Source organism: Vulpes vulpes, chromosome 1 (genome assembly GCF_048418805.1).
Source record: "Vulpes vulpes isolate BD-2025 chromosome 1, VulVul3, whole genome shotgun sequence".
Lineage (NCBI taxonomy): Eukaryota > Metazoa > Chordata > Mammalia > Carnivora > Canidae > Vulpes > Vulpes vulpes.
This window is the reverse complement of record NC_132780.1, coordinates 96,744,187-96,765,062: the sequence shown is the minus strand read 5'-3', so window position 1 is coordinate 96,765,062 and position 20,876 is coordinate 96,744,187. Positions and strand designations below refer to the sequence as shown.

Genomic DNA, 20,876 nt, shown 5'->3' with positions numbered 1-20,876 from the left:
CGTTGAGGTAAGGTTCAATAAAATGAGACTAGAAAATGAATGAGTTGATTTCAGAGTCAACTGAGTACTGATCTGTGTATCATAGATGCTCCATTTTTTATTACAGATTATGAAGACCACAAAATCTTTAAACTTCACTCCTCTGGAATCACCATTGATCAAGAAGGCTAGCCAAATCATCAATCTTCTTATTAACTCTCATTGGTTACTCTGTGCAGTAAACTGACTTCCATCTTTATTTCTCTATAAGAAATTACCAACACACAACATATATGTGTTAATATTTCCTGATAATTCCAGCATATGAATTTTAACTTTACTTATGGGTTGTTTTGTTTTTGTTTTCGTGAGAGAACTATTAGCACATTCTCATTGGCAGAGCTTTTTTCCAGGAATTGGAAACCAAGAAGCAATTAATCATGAAAAAATACTTTCTGGTTTTAGTAATGAAGTCTGGTTGTTTCAATGTATTTCTCTATGGTTACTTAGCAAAAGGCTTAGGTAAGCCCATATTGATGTATGGTGGGCCAAGTTTCTCCTTCCTCGCTTCTGTCTTACTTCTCTCCCAGGAGATTGTGTGGAATAAAATTGCTTGGTTGGAAATGGCAACCCTCCATGTAGCCAAACTCTCATCCAGAGCTCCATCAGCTCGCTGTCCAGACATGTAACTCAAGCTTCATGTAGGACCATTGGGCATTGGGTTTATAGTTTCTCCTGGAAGGCTTATTGAGAAGAAGAGTGGAGGCAAATGTAGAACATCTGTGACCTGGGCCAGGGAGCTTATGGAGGCTGGATTTCTCTCGCTTACACCCTGGGAAACTGGTGGTCTTATTGATACCCACTCTCAGTACGGATCTTGGTTCTGGCATGAGAAGTCAGGCAAATTCCCACAGGAAGCTGAAAGGAGGAAAAACTCTGCACAGAACTCAATGTTTCAAAATCCATGCCTTCTTGGAAAACCAAATTAAGAATAATTTGACATTTCAGATTTTTTTTTTTTTTTTTTTTTAGAAAGAGAGAGAGCATGTGTGTGCATGTGCACCAGTGTAGGGAGAGGGGAAGGTGGCAAGGGAAGAGGGAGAGGCAGAGAGAGGATCTTAAACAGGCTCCATGTCCAGCACAGAGCCAGAGGTAGGGCTCAGTCATGCCCCTTGAGATCATGATGTAAGCCAAAATCAAGAGTCAGATGCTTAACTGATTGAGCCACCAGGTGCCTCCAAAATAAAAATTATTTGGATTTTTAATATATAAAATTGTATCATAATATTGTTTTTCCCCCTACAACACACATGCCTCACTGAAAGTCTAATATACCCCACAGAAAATCTTCAGTCTCAAGTATGGATGATTTCACCAGGGGTCCTAGTCACCCTGGATCTCGGGGGGTTCAGAGAGGGGATAAAGAAACACTGGAATTTCTTAGTCCCCTTCCCTATAAGGGTTTCACCTTTATAAACACTCCTGGTATTTTGGTTCCTGGTATTTTGGTTCCCTTCTAGTTTGCCTGCTGTTCATGGAATAGAGTCATGATTCCTTAGTTTTTAAAAAAATGTTTACCAAATATGAAACTTGTGTAGACAGGTTCTAATATTGGTGGAAAATTTGGAAACCTAGGATGCTATGCAAACCAAGTGATTATTTTTTATGGGCTTAATTATTTCCTTTTGTAAGATTGTTCTGTTTGCAGGGAATCATTTCAAAGTACTGTTTCTCAGAATTAAGAGCCCAGAAATAAACCTACACATGTATAATCAATTAATTTGTGGCAAAGAAGACAAGAATACACCATGGGGAAAAGACAATTTCTTCAAAAACTGTTGTTGGGAAAACTAAACACCTACACACAAAAGAGTGAAACTGGATCATTTTCTCACACCATACACAAAAATTAACTCAAAATGGATTCAATACTTGAATGTATATCCTAAAAACACAAAAGTCCTAGAGGAAAATATAGGCGGTAAGCTTCTCAATATTTGTCTTAGTGATCTGTTTTTGGACCTGACTCCATAGGCAAGGGCAACAAAAATGAAGCTAAACAAATGGGACTATATCAAATTAAAAAGCTTTACACAGCAAAGGAAACTATCAACTTAATGAAAAAGCGATCTACTAAATGGGAGAAAATATTTGCAAATCATATATCTGATGAGGGACTAATATCCAAAAATGTAAAGAACTCATAGAATTCAAAAGAAAGTAAAACAACATCTGATTGAAAAGGGGGCAGGAGATCTCCAGCCAGCCTTGGTGGCTCAGTTGGTTAAGCATCTGACTTTGATTTAGGCTCAGGTCATGATCTTAGGGTCATGAGATTGAGCCCCACATGGAGCCCCATGTGGAGCCTTGCATCAGGCTTGTTCAGTGTGGAGCCTGCATAAGGTTCTCTCTTCCGCTCCTCCTCTATTCCATCACCTCCCTCCCAAAGGACACACATGTGCACACACATGTACCCTCTCTCTCTAAAAAAAAAAAAAAAAAAGAATGAAATTTTACCATTATTGACAAGGTGGATGGACCTAGAGGGTATTATGCTAAGTGAAATAAGTTAACTAGAGGAAGACAAATATCATATGATTTCATTTAAATGTGAGATCTATAAAATAAAACAAATGAACTAACATAATTAAACAAAACCAGATTCACTGATACAGAGAACAGACTGGTGTTTGCCAGGGAAGAGGTTGGGGGTTGGGCAAAATAGGTAAAGGGGATCAAGAGTTACAGATTTTCAGTTATAAAATAAAATAATGGGAATGAAATTTCCAGCACAGGGAATATAGACAATAATATTATATTAGCTCTGTATGGTGACAGATGGTAACTAGACATTAGGTGAGCATTTTTGTAGCATATATAAATGTTGAGTCACTACATCGGACACCTAAAACTAATATAATATTGAATGTCAATTATACTTCAATAAAAAAGAAAAGAAAAACAAAGTTCTATTTTTTAAAAATACTGTGATATCTTTCAAATATTTATTTCCACTGTTAGCCAAAGAGTAATTTAAAATCAGCAAAATCATTGTATGATATACAAACTATATTATGTGTATCATACAATAATAATACATCTTTGGAAAGAAAAGCACAGGGGATATTGAGGGTAGGGCAATAGGATCAAGGAGCATCCAGAATCTTCCTCATGAAAAAATATTTGAATATTGCTTTTTACCTGAAAGCTGATGTCACCTTGGAATAAGAGTCATGGAGGGAAAGAATATAGAACAGAATGGGGTAAAAAAGAAGTGATATTAAGCAACAAAGAAGTCATGGGATCTCTTTAGGAATGAAGGTCATTGTACTTAGGGTGGGGAAAGGGTGGGCACATCTGTTTATCTTGCCACAGATCTTATAAAAAAGCACACTGATTTTTATTTTTAAAGTTAAATTTTACTTTGAAATAAAAGGTTATTCTCTTGCATAGAGTTCTGTATATTTAGAAATTTATTTTGGATCCTCAGACAGGTCTACAAATTCACACAATTATCACTTCAGGGTAGAATGTCCTTTGGAGCAATTAAGAAAAACAAGTTTGCTTTCTCTATGGTTATAAACTGTAAAATTTTCTTCAGGGAACAATTTTTTTTTCAGCAGTCACGATGTGAAATTTAAAATGAGCGTTAATTTAAAATACATAATGTTTGCAAGTTATGTTTACCAATACTTTGAAACTAAAAAATAAAATCCTAGAAATTTTAGGGTAAACAAACCACCACTCCAAAGCAGCAAATTTCCCCTTCAGGAATAAATGATTTGGCTTCGGTTTGCATCTACTCTATAGTTAATTATTACAGGAACATCATCACCAACTCTACTAGTCCCTTAAAACTTACAAAGTGCTTTCATGTCTAGACTCTTCATTATATTTCAAACAGCCTTTTTGAGATGGGCAGAACAGATAGTACTATTATCTTCATTTTCCAAATGTGGAAATCAAAGCAGAAAGATGTTAGGTAACTTGGCTAGGTCATCCAACTACTGAATAGGGAAACCAGAACTTCCAAAAAGGTATTCTGAGTCCAAAGCCTCTTCTCATTACAAAATGATACTTCTTTAGCTATCTTTACAAACAGCAGCAGACCCTTCAGAATAATGCATTTGGGAGCAGTCCAGTAGGGACTGGATATCAGGCACCACCGAATCACATACTTTCTTTGCTTCCTGCTTCTCCTTTCCCTTCTTTTCAGCCAAAGAGAATTTTGACTCTTCAACAGTTATTGAACTTATTCAAATAACTGTATTGCCATAAAAACAGAAAAATATTCACCAAGAGTTGCCAAATTTGGAGGGATCAGGTAGGGAGGAGAAGATTGTTGATGTTTTATCTTTGCTCCATGTCACAGGAAGCTTAAGAAAAAGAGAAAAAGGTTTCCTTACATCTGGAAACAAAACATTAAAAAAATAGCAAGGTTTCAAGTAGAAAGTCATAAAAATTATAATCAACCTCCTCAGTTTATTCAGTCCCACGCAATTAATTCTTGTTGATCTATCTTTTGTCAGAAGCTTTAGGAAGCCATCAGTTTCCCCAATAAAGCTGCTATAAATTCTTATTTAGTTCAGTGATATGCTCTGAAAATTAGCAGAAAGCTATATTCTAGAGTACTTGTCAGATTCCTTTCCATGAATTTCTCTGAAGATGAAACAAATTTTCAGGAAGCTTTTGTAACAACATCTGAATAAAACAATAACAAAAGACTTAAAAGTAGCTATAATTAAATATGTGATGAGAGTTCATTATAATACAATTGATGAGAAAATCTGACAAGATAATTTATTTCTGTGACACACATTTTCAGATAATAATAACCAGAATTGTGATTGATAACATTATACCAGGATATATCAGAATTCTAGGAATTTTATATAATTTTAAAGCACTCATATTATTAACATTCACTTATATCCTATAACCTAAGAAGAGTTATCATCATTATTTGACAATCCTTCCCATGTAATTATAACATACTAAATTAGAATAATTTGTGTAACATTTCTCTCTCTCTCTCTCTCTCTTTTTTTTTTTAGAGATTTTATTTATTTATTCATGATAGACATAGAGAGAGAGAGAGAGAGGCAGAGACATGGGCAGAGGGAGAAGCAGGCTCCATGCCCGGAGCCCCAAGTGGGATTCAATCCTGGGACTGCAGGATCACACCCTGGGCCAAAGGCAGGCGCCAAACCGCTGAGCCACCCAGGGATCCCCAACATTTCTCTTTTATAAGAGGAGAGATAAATCTTTTGAGATGTCCCAGAGACCCTCTTAAAATTGTTTGTCTGAGGTCAAAAAGACTTTATTTAGAATTTGCTTTGGGGGAAGCTTGTCAAAAATATCAAAAGGTTTTAAAACACTTGGTAAAATAGGATCATAGTTCCCTGTGCAATAATCCTTAGTTATTTATCTCTTTAACCAAAGTGACAATTACAGACCTCATAGGCAAATATAGGTTACATAGTTCTAAGCAAAACTTAGTTCTTTTAATATCAAGAGAACTAGGTTTACTTTAGCAATCAAAGACCTGATAAACACTGGAAATTATTTTAGAAAAACATAAAATTCTTGTTTTCTAAGCAAATTACTTTAAAAGGTAAAGAAAAACCTTTCTATAATTTCTGATGAGTATAAACTCTTATGAGGAGTAGACCAATAGTCCAGTCAAATTTATTTGTCCTTTTAGAAGTTGAAAGAAAATTAAGTTCTGGTTTGACATAAGTACACTATTGATATTCAAATTTATTTCCTTAATCCTTATAACAAATTAATTCAATTCATCCAACTTGATCACATATAAAATTCTGTCTCCAAGATTCCTTCTTCATAAACCTTCTACAACTTCCTATGTTTATTTCAATTTGTCCCTTGTTATCTTTCCTGCTCAGAAATAATCAGCTTTACTTTAGGACAGAATTATTTTTCCAACCAACAAAAATGCATCTTTATTCCTCATATGTTTGCTTTCTAAAAATGTTTATCCTACTTTTCTTGCATACAGTTATTTCCCTTATTTCTAAAAGCTTTAATTACATATGCTAATTACAATTCTTAACCCTTAGAAACCTTAATTTCTAGTGAAAATTAAAAAGTAAGCAACTATGAACTATTACATCAGTATTCTTAGATTGACAAAATTATAAATACATAAGTAGCAAAATGTATTTAACATAGCACAAGGCATATTTACTAATACACCCAAATTTCTCTAGTTCCTTTGTAAAAAGAGTTCAAAAGTAGCTTTACTTAGGCTTGTTCAGCAATTAATGTTTCCGTATTTATCTTATTGGAAATGATCTAGACAGTAAACAAGCTCCCTTAATTTGATTTAACTTAGCAAAATCCTAAGGATAGGAGTTCTGGAAGATACCAAGTAGATTTGGAAAACTATTTAAGTAAACATATTCCAATGCAATCATTGCTTAAAAATTCAGTTTTTAAAACTCTTCTCTCATTTAACTCATATGTTTTTAAGAATCATACTTAGATTACTCATGGGAATTTCTTGAGATCATTAAAGCAGTTAACCATTAAGTTTTTTTTTCTTGCTGACACATTTTGTAACAGAGATAACATGAACTTATTTGACTTTTGGTAAGCTTTAGGCAGAATAAAAGCATTATATTTAATGCTGAGAACTCTAAAAACATCTGTATTATTTAAACCAACAAACTTAAACTTGCTCAATACCAAATATTTTCCCAGGGCATGTGATTTTGAAAATCAATACGATTAGTTTCTATTCTCTTTTTTGAGAATCAGAAATACTTAATTTACAAGCACTTAAAGCCATTAAATAGAGCTCTTTTATGAATTAGTTTTGGCAATACCATCCAGAGGTAGAAAAATACCACATTTGTAATGTACATATTATACACATACATACAGACAACATAAACAGAGCTCCTACAGCTTAGGATCTCTGCATAGAAAGACCTGAAGCTGGTAAAGTCTGACTATAAAGCCCAGCAAAATGAACCTTATTGCTCATCCTGGGTATTTCTGGATTTATTTCCTGGCTTTTAGTATTTACCTAAGTAACTTGTAGACCTTGGGCCTAGGGATTATGCTGGAGGGCTCTCTGAAAATCTTGTAGGGGAAGGGAAGTTAAAACAAGCAGCTGAGTGTTTAAGGGATTTTCTGAGGAAGGTGGAAGAGTTTGAGGAGTTAGAGGAATTTGAGGAGATGGGGCCAGATTTTAAGAAAGGGAATTTATGTTGGATGTGGACTTTAATTTCATTTTAGGTTTAATTTCTGTTTTTTATCTTGTTAACAGAGTCCGTACAGTTAGCTGTCATAATTTTTTGTACCCACTTTTTAATTTGGTCTTTCTGCTGGTATCAATAAGACAATTGTTTAGGTTCTCTAAAATATAGAAGTTTTTCCAATTCAAAGGATCCATTGTGTGATCAGTGATGAATAGAATCTTATACTAATCCAATAGTGACTCAAACCAGTAAGCTTTTTTATGGCTTCACCAAAGATGCCAGAGGTATCCTATGAGAGACTACAAGAACTGCAGCCCTCACAGATCCAGACAGCCTAAGAAAGCTAAGGCCTTCATTGCATAGGCAATAAGGGATGGTGAATTGAAAATGCTATTTCTGTTCTCTTACAGGAACATGAGATGCCTCTCCAGTCCCAGACCTGCTAATCTGTGACATTGTGCAGGTGCTGGTGGAATTAGATTAGCAGACAGAAACGTTGAGATGATAAAGGCCCCTTATGGAGTGTTAGGACAAATTCCCTGGAGAGTTGGCATGGTCAGACAAAGAGAATGCTGCTTATAACATCGTGTCTTGGAATCCCAGTCCATTCAACTGACCACCAAAGTGTACCCTGGTAAGTACATCTTCTGGATGGGGGAGACCAGAAAGAATATTCCCTTTGGTCATAAAGGCACACTCTCAGGACATAGAACAAGACGAAAGGAAAAGCCTGATCTAGTTTTTACACAGGGAACCCATAGCAAAGTTTATGGTAAACAGATATTGATCTGGTGAGAAGTGTGACCTCACCAGTCTGTGAAGTCAGCTTGAACAGCAGGCTTATAGGTCCTATGCCAGTGTTTTACCCTTTGATTTTTCCTCCTTATGATAAATGATATAATAGACAGAAACAAAGAGAAATAGTAGCCATCTTTGGGGAGAAAAGGATCAGTACAAAATGACAGCACTCATACAAAATCTATACCTGTGTCCTTGTACCTAAGGAACTAGTTCCACAAATATTTTCTCCTGATAATCTAAATTTTGAAAAACAGCAGAAGGGTTATCACCACTTTTGTTTCCATTGAACAAGACAGAGACCTGCTGACAAAGTAAGAATTCTTTACTTTCTGTTGGTGCTAGTCAGGGCCCTAGGACCTTTCAGTTGTAGCCCTGGAGCAAGTAGTGTCCAGCCAGCAAAGTACCCTTCCTACTATGCCAAAACTGTCAGGGAGGGGACAGTTTCTCCCAACCCCTCTTGGTTCTTTTGGCTGGTCTAATACTTAAATTAACATAACACAGATTGATGGGAGAAACACATATTTAATTTTGTGTATATTGAACCCCATAAGAATATGAGACTCAAAGAAGTGATCAGTGAAGGCAGCTTTTATACCTTTCAGACAAAGAAACAATACATTTGTTAAGAACTGACAAGACAAGGAAACTTAGGTTTGAGTACTCATTAGTGAGGAAACTAAGCAGAGTTTGTTTACAAAAAGTCTACATGGCTTTGAACTCCCTATCTCTAGCAATAAGGATGTCTCTACATCCTGGTGCATGGAGGGTGCATTTTACCTGGGAGATTTATTTCTTGCTTTCAGAGAGACAGAAAAGAGAGTCAGAGTATTCTTGTATTGGCTGTTTCTCAAGTAACTTTAATTCAAAATAATATGCCAAAATGGCATAATCTGGGGCAGCCTGCCCTGAACCCCATTAACCCCACAAGTAGTAACCAGTATTATTTTATTATTTATCATCATTTATTTTATCCCCATAATATGCAGTTACATAGCAACAAGGCTCTACAAGGCGACTGTGGTTGTTTGTATCAGTGCCTGTTAGAGATATCATTGGCTTTAAGCCTTTGCTCAAAAAAAGCAACTTCATGTCTCAGCTGCTTGCCAGATGGATCTGTTACCAATAGCTGTTTTCCAGCCAATCTCAATCATGGCTTACTTCCAGGGAGCTGAAGAGGATGTCTGAATGAATCCTTAAAGTCCTTTATGCCTCTCCTTGGAATTGTGTTTACAATACAGCAACTGCTAGAGAGGAGGATCTGCCCATCCTCTGAGCTGGGAAGCCAACTGCTTCTTTATGCACAAAGGCCTAACCCACAGAATCCTCATCCTCCCATTTTGAAAAATATAATAACTTACTAAAATGAAATTTTGAATCATTTTACAATTTGTGACTTACAAAGTTCAAGTATCTCTGAACAAGTGTAAAAAAAGCAAAAATAAATTTTCACATTGCTTTGTCAGTTTGCCAAGCATTCATTCCTATGAAATATCTTAGAAAGTTTAACTTTATTTGATTGAAGCAAAAAAAGTACAAGACATTCAATTTCCTGTTAAAACCTCATAAAGGTCACTTGTTACTTGCAGTGCTTCGGAACTCAAGGTAAATCAAAACAAAAATATCTTTACAGATTTCCTTTCTCGACATCATTCTGTGATTTGCTTTCTTTTTGAATCTCCTTTTTGATGTATAACTTTTCTCATTTATATGACTCCCTTATTTTCAAAATATGTATTTGAATCTATTTTCAAATGTATATTTTATCTAATTTGCTCTTTCACTTTCTATTTTCAAAATGCATATACCTGGATCACATTTCAAATGTGTATTATTGGGACCCCTGGGTGGCTCAGCAGTTGAGTGTCTGCCTTCGGCTCAAGGCGTGACCCTGGGATCCAGGATTGAGTCCTGCATCAGGCTCCCTATGAGGAGCTTGCTTCTCCCCCTGCCTATATCTCTGTCTTTCTCTGTGTCTCTCATGAATAAATAAATAAAGTCTTAAACACACACACACACATAAATGTATATTATTGTTATCATCCCTTTGAAGTTCTTTTTTCACTTGTAAATTCAAGTACTTCTCCCTATCCAGATCCCAAAACTCTGGGCAATGTTAGAGAGATCTTGAATTGTTTTCATGTATAAAAGGACACCATAAAATTGGCAGATAAAGAACTGATACCTGAATTGTCTCAGTTTATGACTCATGGCCCATTTATCTCATTTCTTCCTTTATACAGATGTTATACAACCGGTAATCATCTGGGTCTGTGGTCTTATTTTCACTTCCTCTAATTAAGTCCTACCTATCTTTCAAATTTTGGTCCAAGCATCACTTCTTCAAGGAATCCTTTAACCACATCCTACCACTACCGCAGACTAGTTTAGATATTCCAGTATCTATATTCTAGCCTCTTGTACTCTTTCATCATAGTGCTTATTGCACTTTTTAATATGATTCTAAGCACTTACTTGATTAATATCTATCTCCTTTCACAAGACACTTAACTCCTTGAGAAGATTGATGTTCTTTTACTCTTGTAGACCAAGCCTATAATAACACTTGACTCATGGTAGGAATTCAATAAATACTGGGTGAATACATGCATAAATAAATGAATGAATAAAGAGGTGAAAAAAATACATGAATGACTTAAGTCTCCAGAATCATGACCAGGACACAGTGACAATCAATAAAATAAGTTAATATTATTATTGTTAGTCTCCATACCAGATCAAATAAATTTGCTGAGTATTTTAGTCCATCAAAGACCTGATTATGGCTTCAGAAACTGAAAGTTATGTGCTCCTTCAAATATGTTGTTTCCCACCATCTTATTGTTTCCTATAGTTGTGCAATGGATGGATGTATAGACATAGAAAGATATACATATATGTATGTGTACATGTGAATGCATAATAATAAAGAATAAATCAGTTAATTTTTAGATGTAAAACATGTAAAATATTTTTCTATTTAATAGTCATGCATATTAAAAATGTATATTCATATTGACTTTACTTAATTTTCTAAAACAGTAAAATTTTTAGTGTAAGTTTTATTAGTCTGATGAAGATTTCTACGATCAAGAAATGTATAGCCAAGGGGTGCCTGGGTGGCACAGTAGATTCAGTGTCTGCCTTCTGCTCAGGTCAGAGTCACAGGGTCCTGGGATCAAGCCCCATGTTGGGCTCCCTGCTTACTGCGGAGTTTGCTCCTCCCTTTCCCTCTGCCTCTCCTCCTGCTTATGCTCTCTCTCTCAAATAAATAAATAAAATATTTGGAAAAAAAAAAGAAATATATGGCCAAGAGTAAATAAAATTAATTATTCATACATTTTTTTCTGAAAATTCAATTTTCTCTACTTTAATTTGCATGCTTTAATAAAATTTGCAAGTTTAAGACCTTCATTTTTCCTTATAAAGAAGTATGATAATTTCAAGAATAGGAACATTTCTGGGTAACTAATTTTTCTGTTATAATAATGTTAATCTTAATTTCAGTTCTCAGTGAATTGACAGCAAGGACTCAGAATCACTTTGTTTTAGATTCACATGGAAAATTTGAGACCTGTGGATAATTACCATCCCATTCATCTTACATTTAATTTCTTTTTTTAAATAAAGTAATTGACTACATCTATTTTATTTTTAAAGATTTTATTTTATTTTATTTTATTTATTCATGAGAGAGAAAGAGAGAGAGAGAGAGAGAGGCAGAGACACAGGAGGAGGGAGAAGCAGGTCCATGCCGGGAGCCCGACATGGGACTCGATCCCAGGACTCCAGGATCACGCCCTGGGCCAAAGGCAGGCACTTAACCGCCGAGCCACCCAGGGATCCTTTACATTTAATTTCTTAAAATGAATTATCTTGTAGCTCAAAGAGATTGAAGATATTTTGAAGATATCCCCCTCACCCCCGAATTAATTTTCTAAGTAGAATATTTACACACAACAATACTTTTGTAGATTATTCTCCTGGAACCAGACAATTCTTTGGTTGTTTTTGTTTTTGTTTTTGTTTTATCGCCATGTGTTTCCAATACAGTCCTTGATATACAGTAGATAATCAATAAATGTGTTCCCAATAATGGTAACTAGATAGATATGTTAATATGGTAATTCCTTGCCTCTCATTTCTGGAGTCCTTGAGTCCAAAGACTGTGTTTTATTTTCCCCACAGAATAAATATCCAGTTTTCTGCTGACAAGGGAAAAGAGAGAGACCAATTGCATGGAGTTGGGGTGAGACTCTGGCCCTCTCAATGCTTCTAAAACAGACTTTTACCCAATTCTCCTGTTTTTAAGTCCAACCTTTATATCCTCTAAAAGAGGTACCCAGTGTAGCCCATTTTACATAGAAGTCTAGTTTCACCTTGGCTTTTGGCTTAGGGTTGCGTTTCTTTCATCTCCTAAAGCAGTTATCAAATGTCCACCTCTTTTTCCACCTAATGTTGTGTTATTCTGGTCATCTCTTCTCCAGTTCTCTTTGTCCTTGTATGTGTGTAAAAAATCATTTTGTTGTTTGAGTGTGATTTGGGAGAAAGTGAAAGAGTTTGATCCACGCCTTGCCCAGAAATCCCTGTCCATATTACTTCATTTTTTATTTTTTAAAAATCAGCCTTATTGAGGTATATTTTGTATGCAGTAAAATTCTTTGATTTTAGGTGTGCTATTTAGTGAGTTTTTGGTGTATATATAAATGGAGTAATGATATAAGGCATTTCTATCACTCCAAAAAGTCCCCTGGCAAAGGTATAAAACAGCAGGACAAATTTGTAGCTGTAAGTACAGGGGAGAATTAAAAAAATGTCAGAAAAATACTCAGAACTCAGAGTTGCTATAACACAGTCCCACAAGTCCAGTGTTCAACCAAAAATTATATTACATGCAAAGAAACAAGAAAAAGTAACACATATTCAAGGGGAAAAAAATCTGTGTGTCTATATGTGAGTGTTCTCTTAATTTCTTTAAAAAAATATGTTTGTTTAAAAATGATTACAACACTGAATCATTGGCTTTATAACACATACAGATTGATATATATAACAACAATAGCAAAAGAAAAGGATGAGGCAAGGGAAATGTATTACAGAAAAAAATGCTATATTTTACCAGAATTAAGTCAGTATCAATCTGAAGCAGATGGTAAGTTAAAGATGCCTATTATAACTTTTAGAGCAACTACTAAGAAAAACACCTTTAAAAAAGCTAAAATTCAACAGAGGAATTAGCATGGTATAACAACAAAAAATTACCACAAATTTACAGAAGCGAAGGAGGAACAGAGAGAAAGATAAGACATGAGGCACGAGGAAAGCAAATAGCAGAGTGGCAGACATGAATTCAGGTTATTGGCAACCAGAGTTTTTTTTTTTAAATTCAATTTGCCAACATATAGCATAACATTCAGTGCTTATCACATCATGTGCAACCAAGGCTTTATTGGGAATGAGGTGTAAAAGGAAACAAGAGTGGCAGAGACTTCAGAGTACCAGAAAGTGAAGGCCTGGATGGCAGCTCCCTCTAGATGGGATATGTATTTTCCATGTTTTCATGGTTTCTGTAACTCTCAACTGCATTTTACACTCCGTGGTTCAGTCCACTCATTTTGCTATCTGCCTGCTAAGAAGCTGTCTCTCCTCCATCCCAGAGGGGCAAGCATCTCTTCCTGACCCCACAGGCTCTACCTTTGTAGTTGCATTTTCACTGGCAGCTCTCAAACCTTTCCAGAAATTAAGTGTTAACCATGCATTATTTACGTGAAAATGAAATTGTTTTATTCTCTCTCTGGTAGGGGTGTGAGTTGAGTGATTTCAGTATGGAAAGGATACAATGAATGGATATAGAAGATGTGGTCTATGTATACAATGAAATATTACTCAGCTATTAGAAACGACAAATACCCACCATTTGTTTAGACGTGGATAGAACTGGAGGGCATTATGCTGAGTGAAGTAAGTCAATCGGAGAAGGACAAACATTATACGGTTTCATTCATATGGGGAATATAAAAAACAGTGAAAGGGATCATAGGGGAAAGGAGAGAAAATGAGTGGGAAATATCAGAGAGGGAGACAGAACATGAGAGACTCCTAACTCTGGGAAACGAACAAGGAGTAGTGGAAGGGGAGTTGGTTGGGGGATGGGGTGACAGGGTGATGGGCATGGAGGGAGGCACTTGATGGGATGAGCACTGGGCAATATGCTATATGTTGGCAAATCGAACTCCAATAAAAAATAAACAAAAATATGGAAAGAATACATTCAAATTTTTGTGGCAGTAGGGAAATGTTAATTTTTTTTTGTTGTTGTTGTTGTTATTTGGAGACAGCAGTGTAATTTTATGGTATTATTTGTAACATCATTTTATAAATGAGGAAGCCGAGACTCAGAGAGTCCTTGTAATCTGTACAAGGTCACATAGTTATCCAAGCTTCTCCCAGAGAGTAAATCTTTTGTGCTTATGAAAAGGAAAGAGAAAGGATATTCTACAAAAATCTTAAAAATAAATTAATGCCATGGAAATTTTTTTTTTTTTTTTTCTAAGTCTCACGAAGACTGAAGAGCCAAAGTTTTTTTTTTTTTTCTTTTTTAGGCTGGGCTAGAGGTCTTTCCTGTTTTACTGGAGAATCGGAGAAAGCTGGACAAGCTCTGGAGCAGCTGGTAAAATAATTACTCTGCAGCATATTTCAGTTTTTAAAACCCAGAAACTGTTCCTCACATTGTGAAGTCAGAATTCAAACACACAAATAAGTTGGTTTTATTTGGTGTTTTGGTCCTATCTGTGTCTCAAGTTTCAGGCACTGGGAGAGAAACATCGAAATATTTCTGTAGAGGGATGCCTGGGTGGCTTAGTGGTTGAGTGTCTGCCTTTGGCTCAGGGCATGATCCCAGGGTCCTGGGATAGAGTCCTGCATCCAGCTCCCTGCATGGGGCCTGCTTCTCCCTCTGCCTGTGTCTCTGCCTCTCTCATGTGTCTCTCATGAATAAATAAATAAAATCTTTAAATACATACATATTTCTGTAGAATAAAACTTTAGAAATCTGATAAAGTCTTAAATTCTCATCTTTCCTGCTGTACCAGATTATAGTCTTCAATCATTAAAGCAGAGTATTTAGGGTCAAGGATCCAACTTATTATTAACCTTGCACTAACCAGGAAGGTTCTGTTGTACTTGGGAGTGTGGAATACAAACAAGACCGAGGCAAGACTCACTACAGGCATTGCTATGTCTGTAGCTAAGCAATATGAGTTGCATGCTCAATTGATCCATTCTTATCCCTCTGATTTAAATTGTTTTTTTGGAGATCCCTGGGTGGTGCAGTGGTTTGGCGCCTGCCTTTGGCCCAGGGCACGATCCTAGAGACCCGGGATCGAATCCCACATCGGGCTCCCGGTGCATGGAGCCTGCTTCTCCCTCTGCCTATGTCTCTGCGCCTCTCTCTGTGACTATCATAAATAAATAGTTTTTTCAAAAGAATTTTAAAGATTTTACTTATTTATTCATGAGAGACACACAGAGAGAGGAAGAGACATAAGAAGATGGTGTGGGACCCAGGAAATTGAACAAAATCCCCTACCCCTGGACAAGCAGAGCAGGACTGACTCTATTTTGGGCTGCACCCGCCTTGTGTTGACCTGCTTATTACTTAGGGCACTGCCCCGCCCTAGTCAGAGACCAGGGCACAGCCTAACCGGAAATCCTGCTCAGCCGACCAGCATGACTGTGCAACTTTCTGCGTATCCCATTGGCCACTGGCCCCTATAAAGCTGCTACGCCTCTTAGTCTCGGGGTCCAAGTCCCTGCTCCGCTGCATCGGGTGTACTTGGGCCCAGGCTCGAGCTTGTAATGTAAATAAACCCCCGTGTGATTGCATCGGTGTCGGCTCCTCGGCGGTTTCTCAGATTCGCGATCTTGGGCACAACATTGGAGAAGCAGTCTCCTCGCAGGGGGCCTGGTGGGGTACTCGTTCTCCAGACCCAGGATCAGGCCCTGAACAGAAGGCAGACGCCCAACTGCTGAGCCACCCAGGCATCCCTGATTTTAAAATTTCCATGGGACTTTTATAGTTACCCATACAAGTCCCGACTGGCACAGGCAAGGCCTGAGTATAAGGCAGAGGCCACATCCTGGTGGCCTGTTTGCCAGGCCCACCCTGCAGATGTGTTACATTTTGTTTGGCCTTTCAAGTGTTTAAATAAATTGTTTTTCTGAATTTTGTAGACACAGTTTTGCAATCTGGAGAATTCGCACAAACATCTACATTTCTTGTTTCTCTTGAGAAATCTAAGTGGCCATGATAGGCACATGCCTCACCCCTCTAACGAGGGCACACAGTTCACCTACCCCGGGGCTGCCTCACTCCTTTATGGTGTTTGAGTTTGTGACTCCAGAGTGTCCGCTCACATTTCCAATGGGTGAAACCTTGAAAGTTATTCTTTGCCTTGGAATGTGAACGACCAATATACTGATTCCATTTGTTTTGTCAGGTTCAAAGCCACTTTAGAAGTTTCTGTGGAGTTTCCTTTAGAAGTTTTGACACTGATTTGACCAGTCTCTGTGGCACAAATCTTTGTCCCTGAATCTGACTTCTGGAAACAGTTAAGGAAAATTTGGAGCCAAGTTCGGGGTAAAAAATATGTGTGACTATGAAACAGTGAAAACGTGTTTCTTTTGGGTGGTTTGTAAGCTGACTCAAAGGTAATTAAAAGTGGGCTCAATAACGTTTTGAGGGGATGGCCTTTTACTCCTTCCAAATGTCAGTTACCTCTCCAGTAAACTTTCAAAATATCTGATTTGTGACACTATTTTGTATTTAGGACTTGGGTTTTAAATTTTTTTTTGTTTGTTGTCTTTACCCCCTTCCATCAGACTGAGAGCTACTTGAGAAATACATACATTTTTTTCATCTTCAATATGGTATACAAAGTTGGAGGCCAAAAGACTGAATGAATGAAGAGTCAATATAAATGGAAAGCATCCTAAATTGACTGTTTTAAAGGGAACAACAAACATTTTATATCTGTGAAATAGTCATCCTCAGTTTAAAAAAAAATATCTGGGGGCACCTGAGTGGCTCAGTGGTTGAGCACCTTTGGCTCAGGGCTTGATCCTGGGGTCCTGGGATCCAGTCCCATTTTGGGGTCCCTGCAGGGAGCCTGCTTCTCCCTCTGCCTGTGTCTCTGCCTTTCTCTGTGTCTCTCATGAATAAATAAATTAAATCTTAAAAAAAAAATTGTATACATTCGTGTAGTCAAAATGGATTGACAATGAATGTTTTTGGACTGTGAAACTTTCCTGGGTCTTCAAAGTCAGTCCCTAGTATTGCAAAACTGTTGAAAGCCACTCGTCTGTTTCCCCTTGACAAGAATCACTTCACTACACACTTGCGGTTTTTCTGATGAGGAAGGAAATGTGAAAGTTGTAGAATAAAAGGTGAATCAAAACCCATCAAGATTTACAGCCTACCCTTCATGTCCTTGTTCAAAAATAAAGTATCAAAGTATTTCAGATGATGTTAAAATGTTCAGTATTGCTAACCAAGTGCCAGGATCAACCTCAGGAGGAGGCAGCATGGACACTTTGAAGCCTTCAACACAGAAAGTCGAAAGGAACTAACAAATATATTAAGGCAAGATGGGCTAGAAAACCCCAGAAACCACATAAAACCGTGGAAAACTAAGTATCCCTTATATATGAGTGCTTTTGTTACACCAGGTATCTTAAGGTGGGTAATTCATGTCTCAGAGGAGAGTGGTAGTGGGTGGCGGGGCTTAGGAGATGGTCTGACCCCACCTTGGGCCCTCCGGCCCGCTTGCACGTGCACCTGGAAACACGCGCGGCCCCACGGCTCTCGCCGGCCACCGAGGGGCAGTGCCGGCCCGGCCGCATCCTCCTCCTCCTCCCCCTCCTCCCCCTCCCGCTCTATTTTGGGGCCGCATGAGCTCATGCCCTCTGCAGACCACACTCTGCAATTCCAGGGCAGCCCGCGCCGCGAGGCCACGCAGGGCGGCTGCGGCAAGTGTTCGGAAGGTGCCGGGCGCGGGGAGAAGGCTTTGGGGGAAGTTAAAGACTCGCCCACGTGCAGGACCTAAAATAACCCACACGCAGAGCGCCCGAAATCAGACAGGAAGCCAAGTAATCCGGGGCGTTGAGTCGCTTTCCCTTCACAGCAGCGCCGGCGGCGGGAGCCGAGCCAAGGTCCGGCGGCGAGGGGCGGGCGAGGGGCGGGCGCGGCGGCGGGGCGGGGCGGGGCGGGGCGGGGCGGGGCCGGGCGCGGAGCCTATTAAGGGCGCGGCGGGGCGGCCGGGCCGGAGCGCCGGGGCCACGATGGAGCGCGGCGGCCAGGCGGGCCGCGGCTCCCGGGAGGGCCCGGCGGGGAACGGCCCCGACCCGAACTGCGCCCGAGCCGCCGCGGCGCCGGGACATGGGCAGGCGACCGCGTCCTTGCTGGCCCCCATGGACCTGGGGGAGGAGCCGCCGGAGAAGGCGGCCCGCGCCCGCCCGGCCAAGGACCCCAACACCTATAAGGTGCTCTCGCTGGTAGGTCCGCGGCCGGCCCGGCGCCCGGGCGGGGAGGGCGGTGTCCGGCTCCTGCGCCCCCTGCGCCCCCTCTCCACGCGCGCGCCCTGCGCCCCCTCTCCACGCGCGCGCCCTGCGCCCCCTCTCCACGCGCGCCCCCTGCGCCCCCTCTCCACGCGCGCCCCCTGCGCCCCCTGCGCCCCCTCTCCACGCGCGCCCCCTGCGCCCCCTCTCCACGCGCGCGCCCTGCGCCCCCTCTCCACGCGCGCCCCCTGCGCCCCCTCTCCACGCGTGCCCCCTGCGCCCCCTGCGCCCCCTCTCCACGCGCGCGGCCGCTGCCCGGACCCCCGCTCGGTGCGCTCTGCTCCCCGGGGGAGGCCTTCACGCTCCCGGGCGCCGCGGAGGCTCCGGAGGGCCCGGCTGGGAAATGAGGCTGTTAGAACTGCGCTGTTTGTAAATACCACCCGTCCCCCAAGAGCGAATGAAGTTGTTTTTGGGGAGAAATAACCAGCCAGCCGGAGGATTGCTGGTCTTAGGAAGGACCAACATTTTTTTTTTGTTTGTTTTGTTTTTCCCTTTTCAGTCTCTTTTTAGGCGACCCTGGGTGTAGTATTGATGACTTTCTTTGCATTAACCTATTTCACTGGAAAAGATTTAATAGAGTTGCCTAAGTTTTATGGGGAGCTTTAGGAAATGCCTTTTCTTTTGGCTCTGCTTAGGAATTTCCGTGCAGCTGTTCAGAAATCCCATCAATATTCATGTTATGCGAATGTGAAGAAGCGCGAGCCGTTCTTTGTCCACTCTTTTTACCGTAGGTTACGTGGTTTTTGTTGCTAACAAAAGTAGTCATTATTCCTCTGCTATTTTGTTGTGACAGTGGCAAGACCCACAGCCAATTTTATGAAATGTGGGGGATTTTCATTCCTAGGGTAGAAAGTGGCGGGCTGAGAGTCAGAGCCTGGGTTCTTGGTTGAGTTAGTGATTGCTGAGTCCTTGTATAACTCTCCCAAACCTCAGTTCCTTATTCGTTAAAATGAGGACATTACTTTCATTGCCCATTGCATAGGATTATCATGAGGATCCAATGGGAACAATGTTTGTGGGGAAGTAAACTGAAAATTACAAGGAGACATTATTTTTATTGCATTATGTGGAAGTAACATCACTTATTATGATTGAACAATGCTGTGTGGAGAATACGTTTCCTGATATTTGAAACCTACCTCTTCTCATAAGCATTTCCATTTTCACTATATTTTAGGTTTCATGGAGCTGTTACAATACGTTGAGGAGCCAACATTCCTCAAGAGATGGTGTCGTATGCTTAGTCAACCTAAGCCTAAATTTCAGAGAGTCACTAACCACACAGTGTATCTCAACACATATTTTTGCATCAGGGTGAGAACTTACTTTTGGTCTTTTGAGTCTCCTTTTAGGTTTCTGTTAATGGGAGACCTTTGCTTTTATAACGATCACTTAAATTCTTTAGTATCTGTACTTTCAGGTTTAGCACACTCCTAGCTATTCCATAATTGTACATTTGAATCTGTGTGTAACTAATGCGAAATCACTTCTAAATGCCTGTAGTCTTAGAAGGTTGCTAAATTGCCAATTACTATATCTGTTTTTAAGTTTTTCCTACTCGTTTACGTTCAGGTATGAGCAAAGGTCTACCTCTGAAACTTGCATTTCAGTCTCTGACACCTGCAGTCACTGGTCAGACAGCATTCCACTGTGCTCTGATGATGCAGCTGTGGATACTGGACATGAAAGTGCCTTAGGTCTCACTTTCACAAGTAGTACAGTCATGAATATTTCTTTTCCCGTTAGGTGGGGTCTTTGCTGTAACATGAATTGGCAAAGAATTATCATCTCACATCTTTGATGAAACACTGTGGGACATTAAATATACACCCAAACTCATTGCTGTATTTTTGAAATGTTAATAACTCCAGTGAATGTGAAAACTTTTACCCATTCTTTTTCTTCCCTACTTTAATACCCTGCTTTCTTCTCCAACTGTTCCCGCTTTCCCAAATGAAGCACTTACAAAGGGAAAAGTCTCCTGAAGGAATTTGACAATTGACATCAAAGAGTTCTGGGACAAGTCTTCTAGAAAGGAGCTGCAATTATGGGATTCCTTTTTTCAAGTTGGTCATCAACACCTTTTTTGTAAAGCTGAAGGAATGTGTTGACTAATTGTATCCTGAGTTGGGATTACTGGAAGCCAACCACTGACCTAGTCGTGGGGCACACAGTCTTTACCTAGCAGGATAATTGCAGTTGCTTTCCAGAGAGATAATCAGTGGCAACTCTTGCATTTTTGAAGACATTTCCAATAAG

The 20,876-nt window shown here is 39.4% G+C and overlaps 1 protein-coding gene and 1 pseudogene across 1 annotated transcript in view; one reads left to right on the top strand and one right to left on the bottom strand.

Annotated features, from left to right (window-relative positions):
* The window catches only part of LOC112912248 (zinc finger RNA-binding protein-like), a 39,801-nt pseudogene extending 21,840 nt beyond the window's left edge, over nucleotides 1–17,961 (bottom strand).
* A 367-nt stretch (nucleotides 17,962–18,328) lies between these two features.
* The window catches only part of ENPP1 (ectonucleotide pyrophosphatase/phosphodiesterase 1), a 69,198-nt gene continuing 66,650 nt past the window's right edge, over nucleotides 18,329–20,876 (top strand). The window contains exon 1 of the mRNA XM_072721009.1: nucleotides 18,329–18,554. Within this exon, the coding sequence (XP_072577110.1) occupies nucleotides 18,342–18,554 (213 nt within the window). The 5' untranslated portion in view covers nucleotides 18,329–18,341. The remainder of the gene's footprint in view (nucleotides 18,555–20,876) is intronic.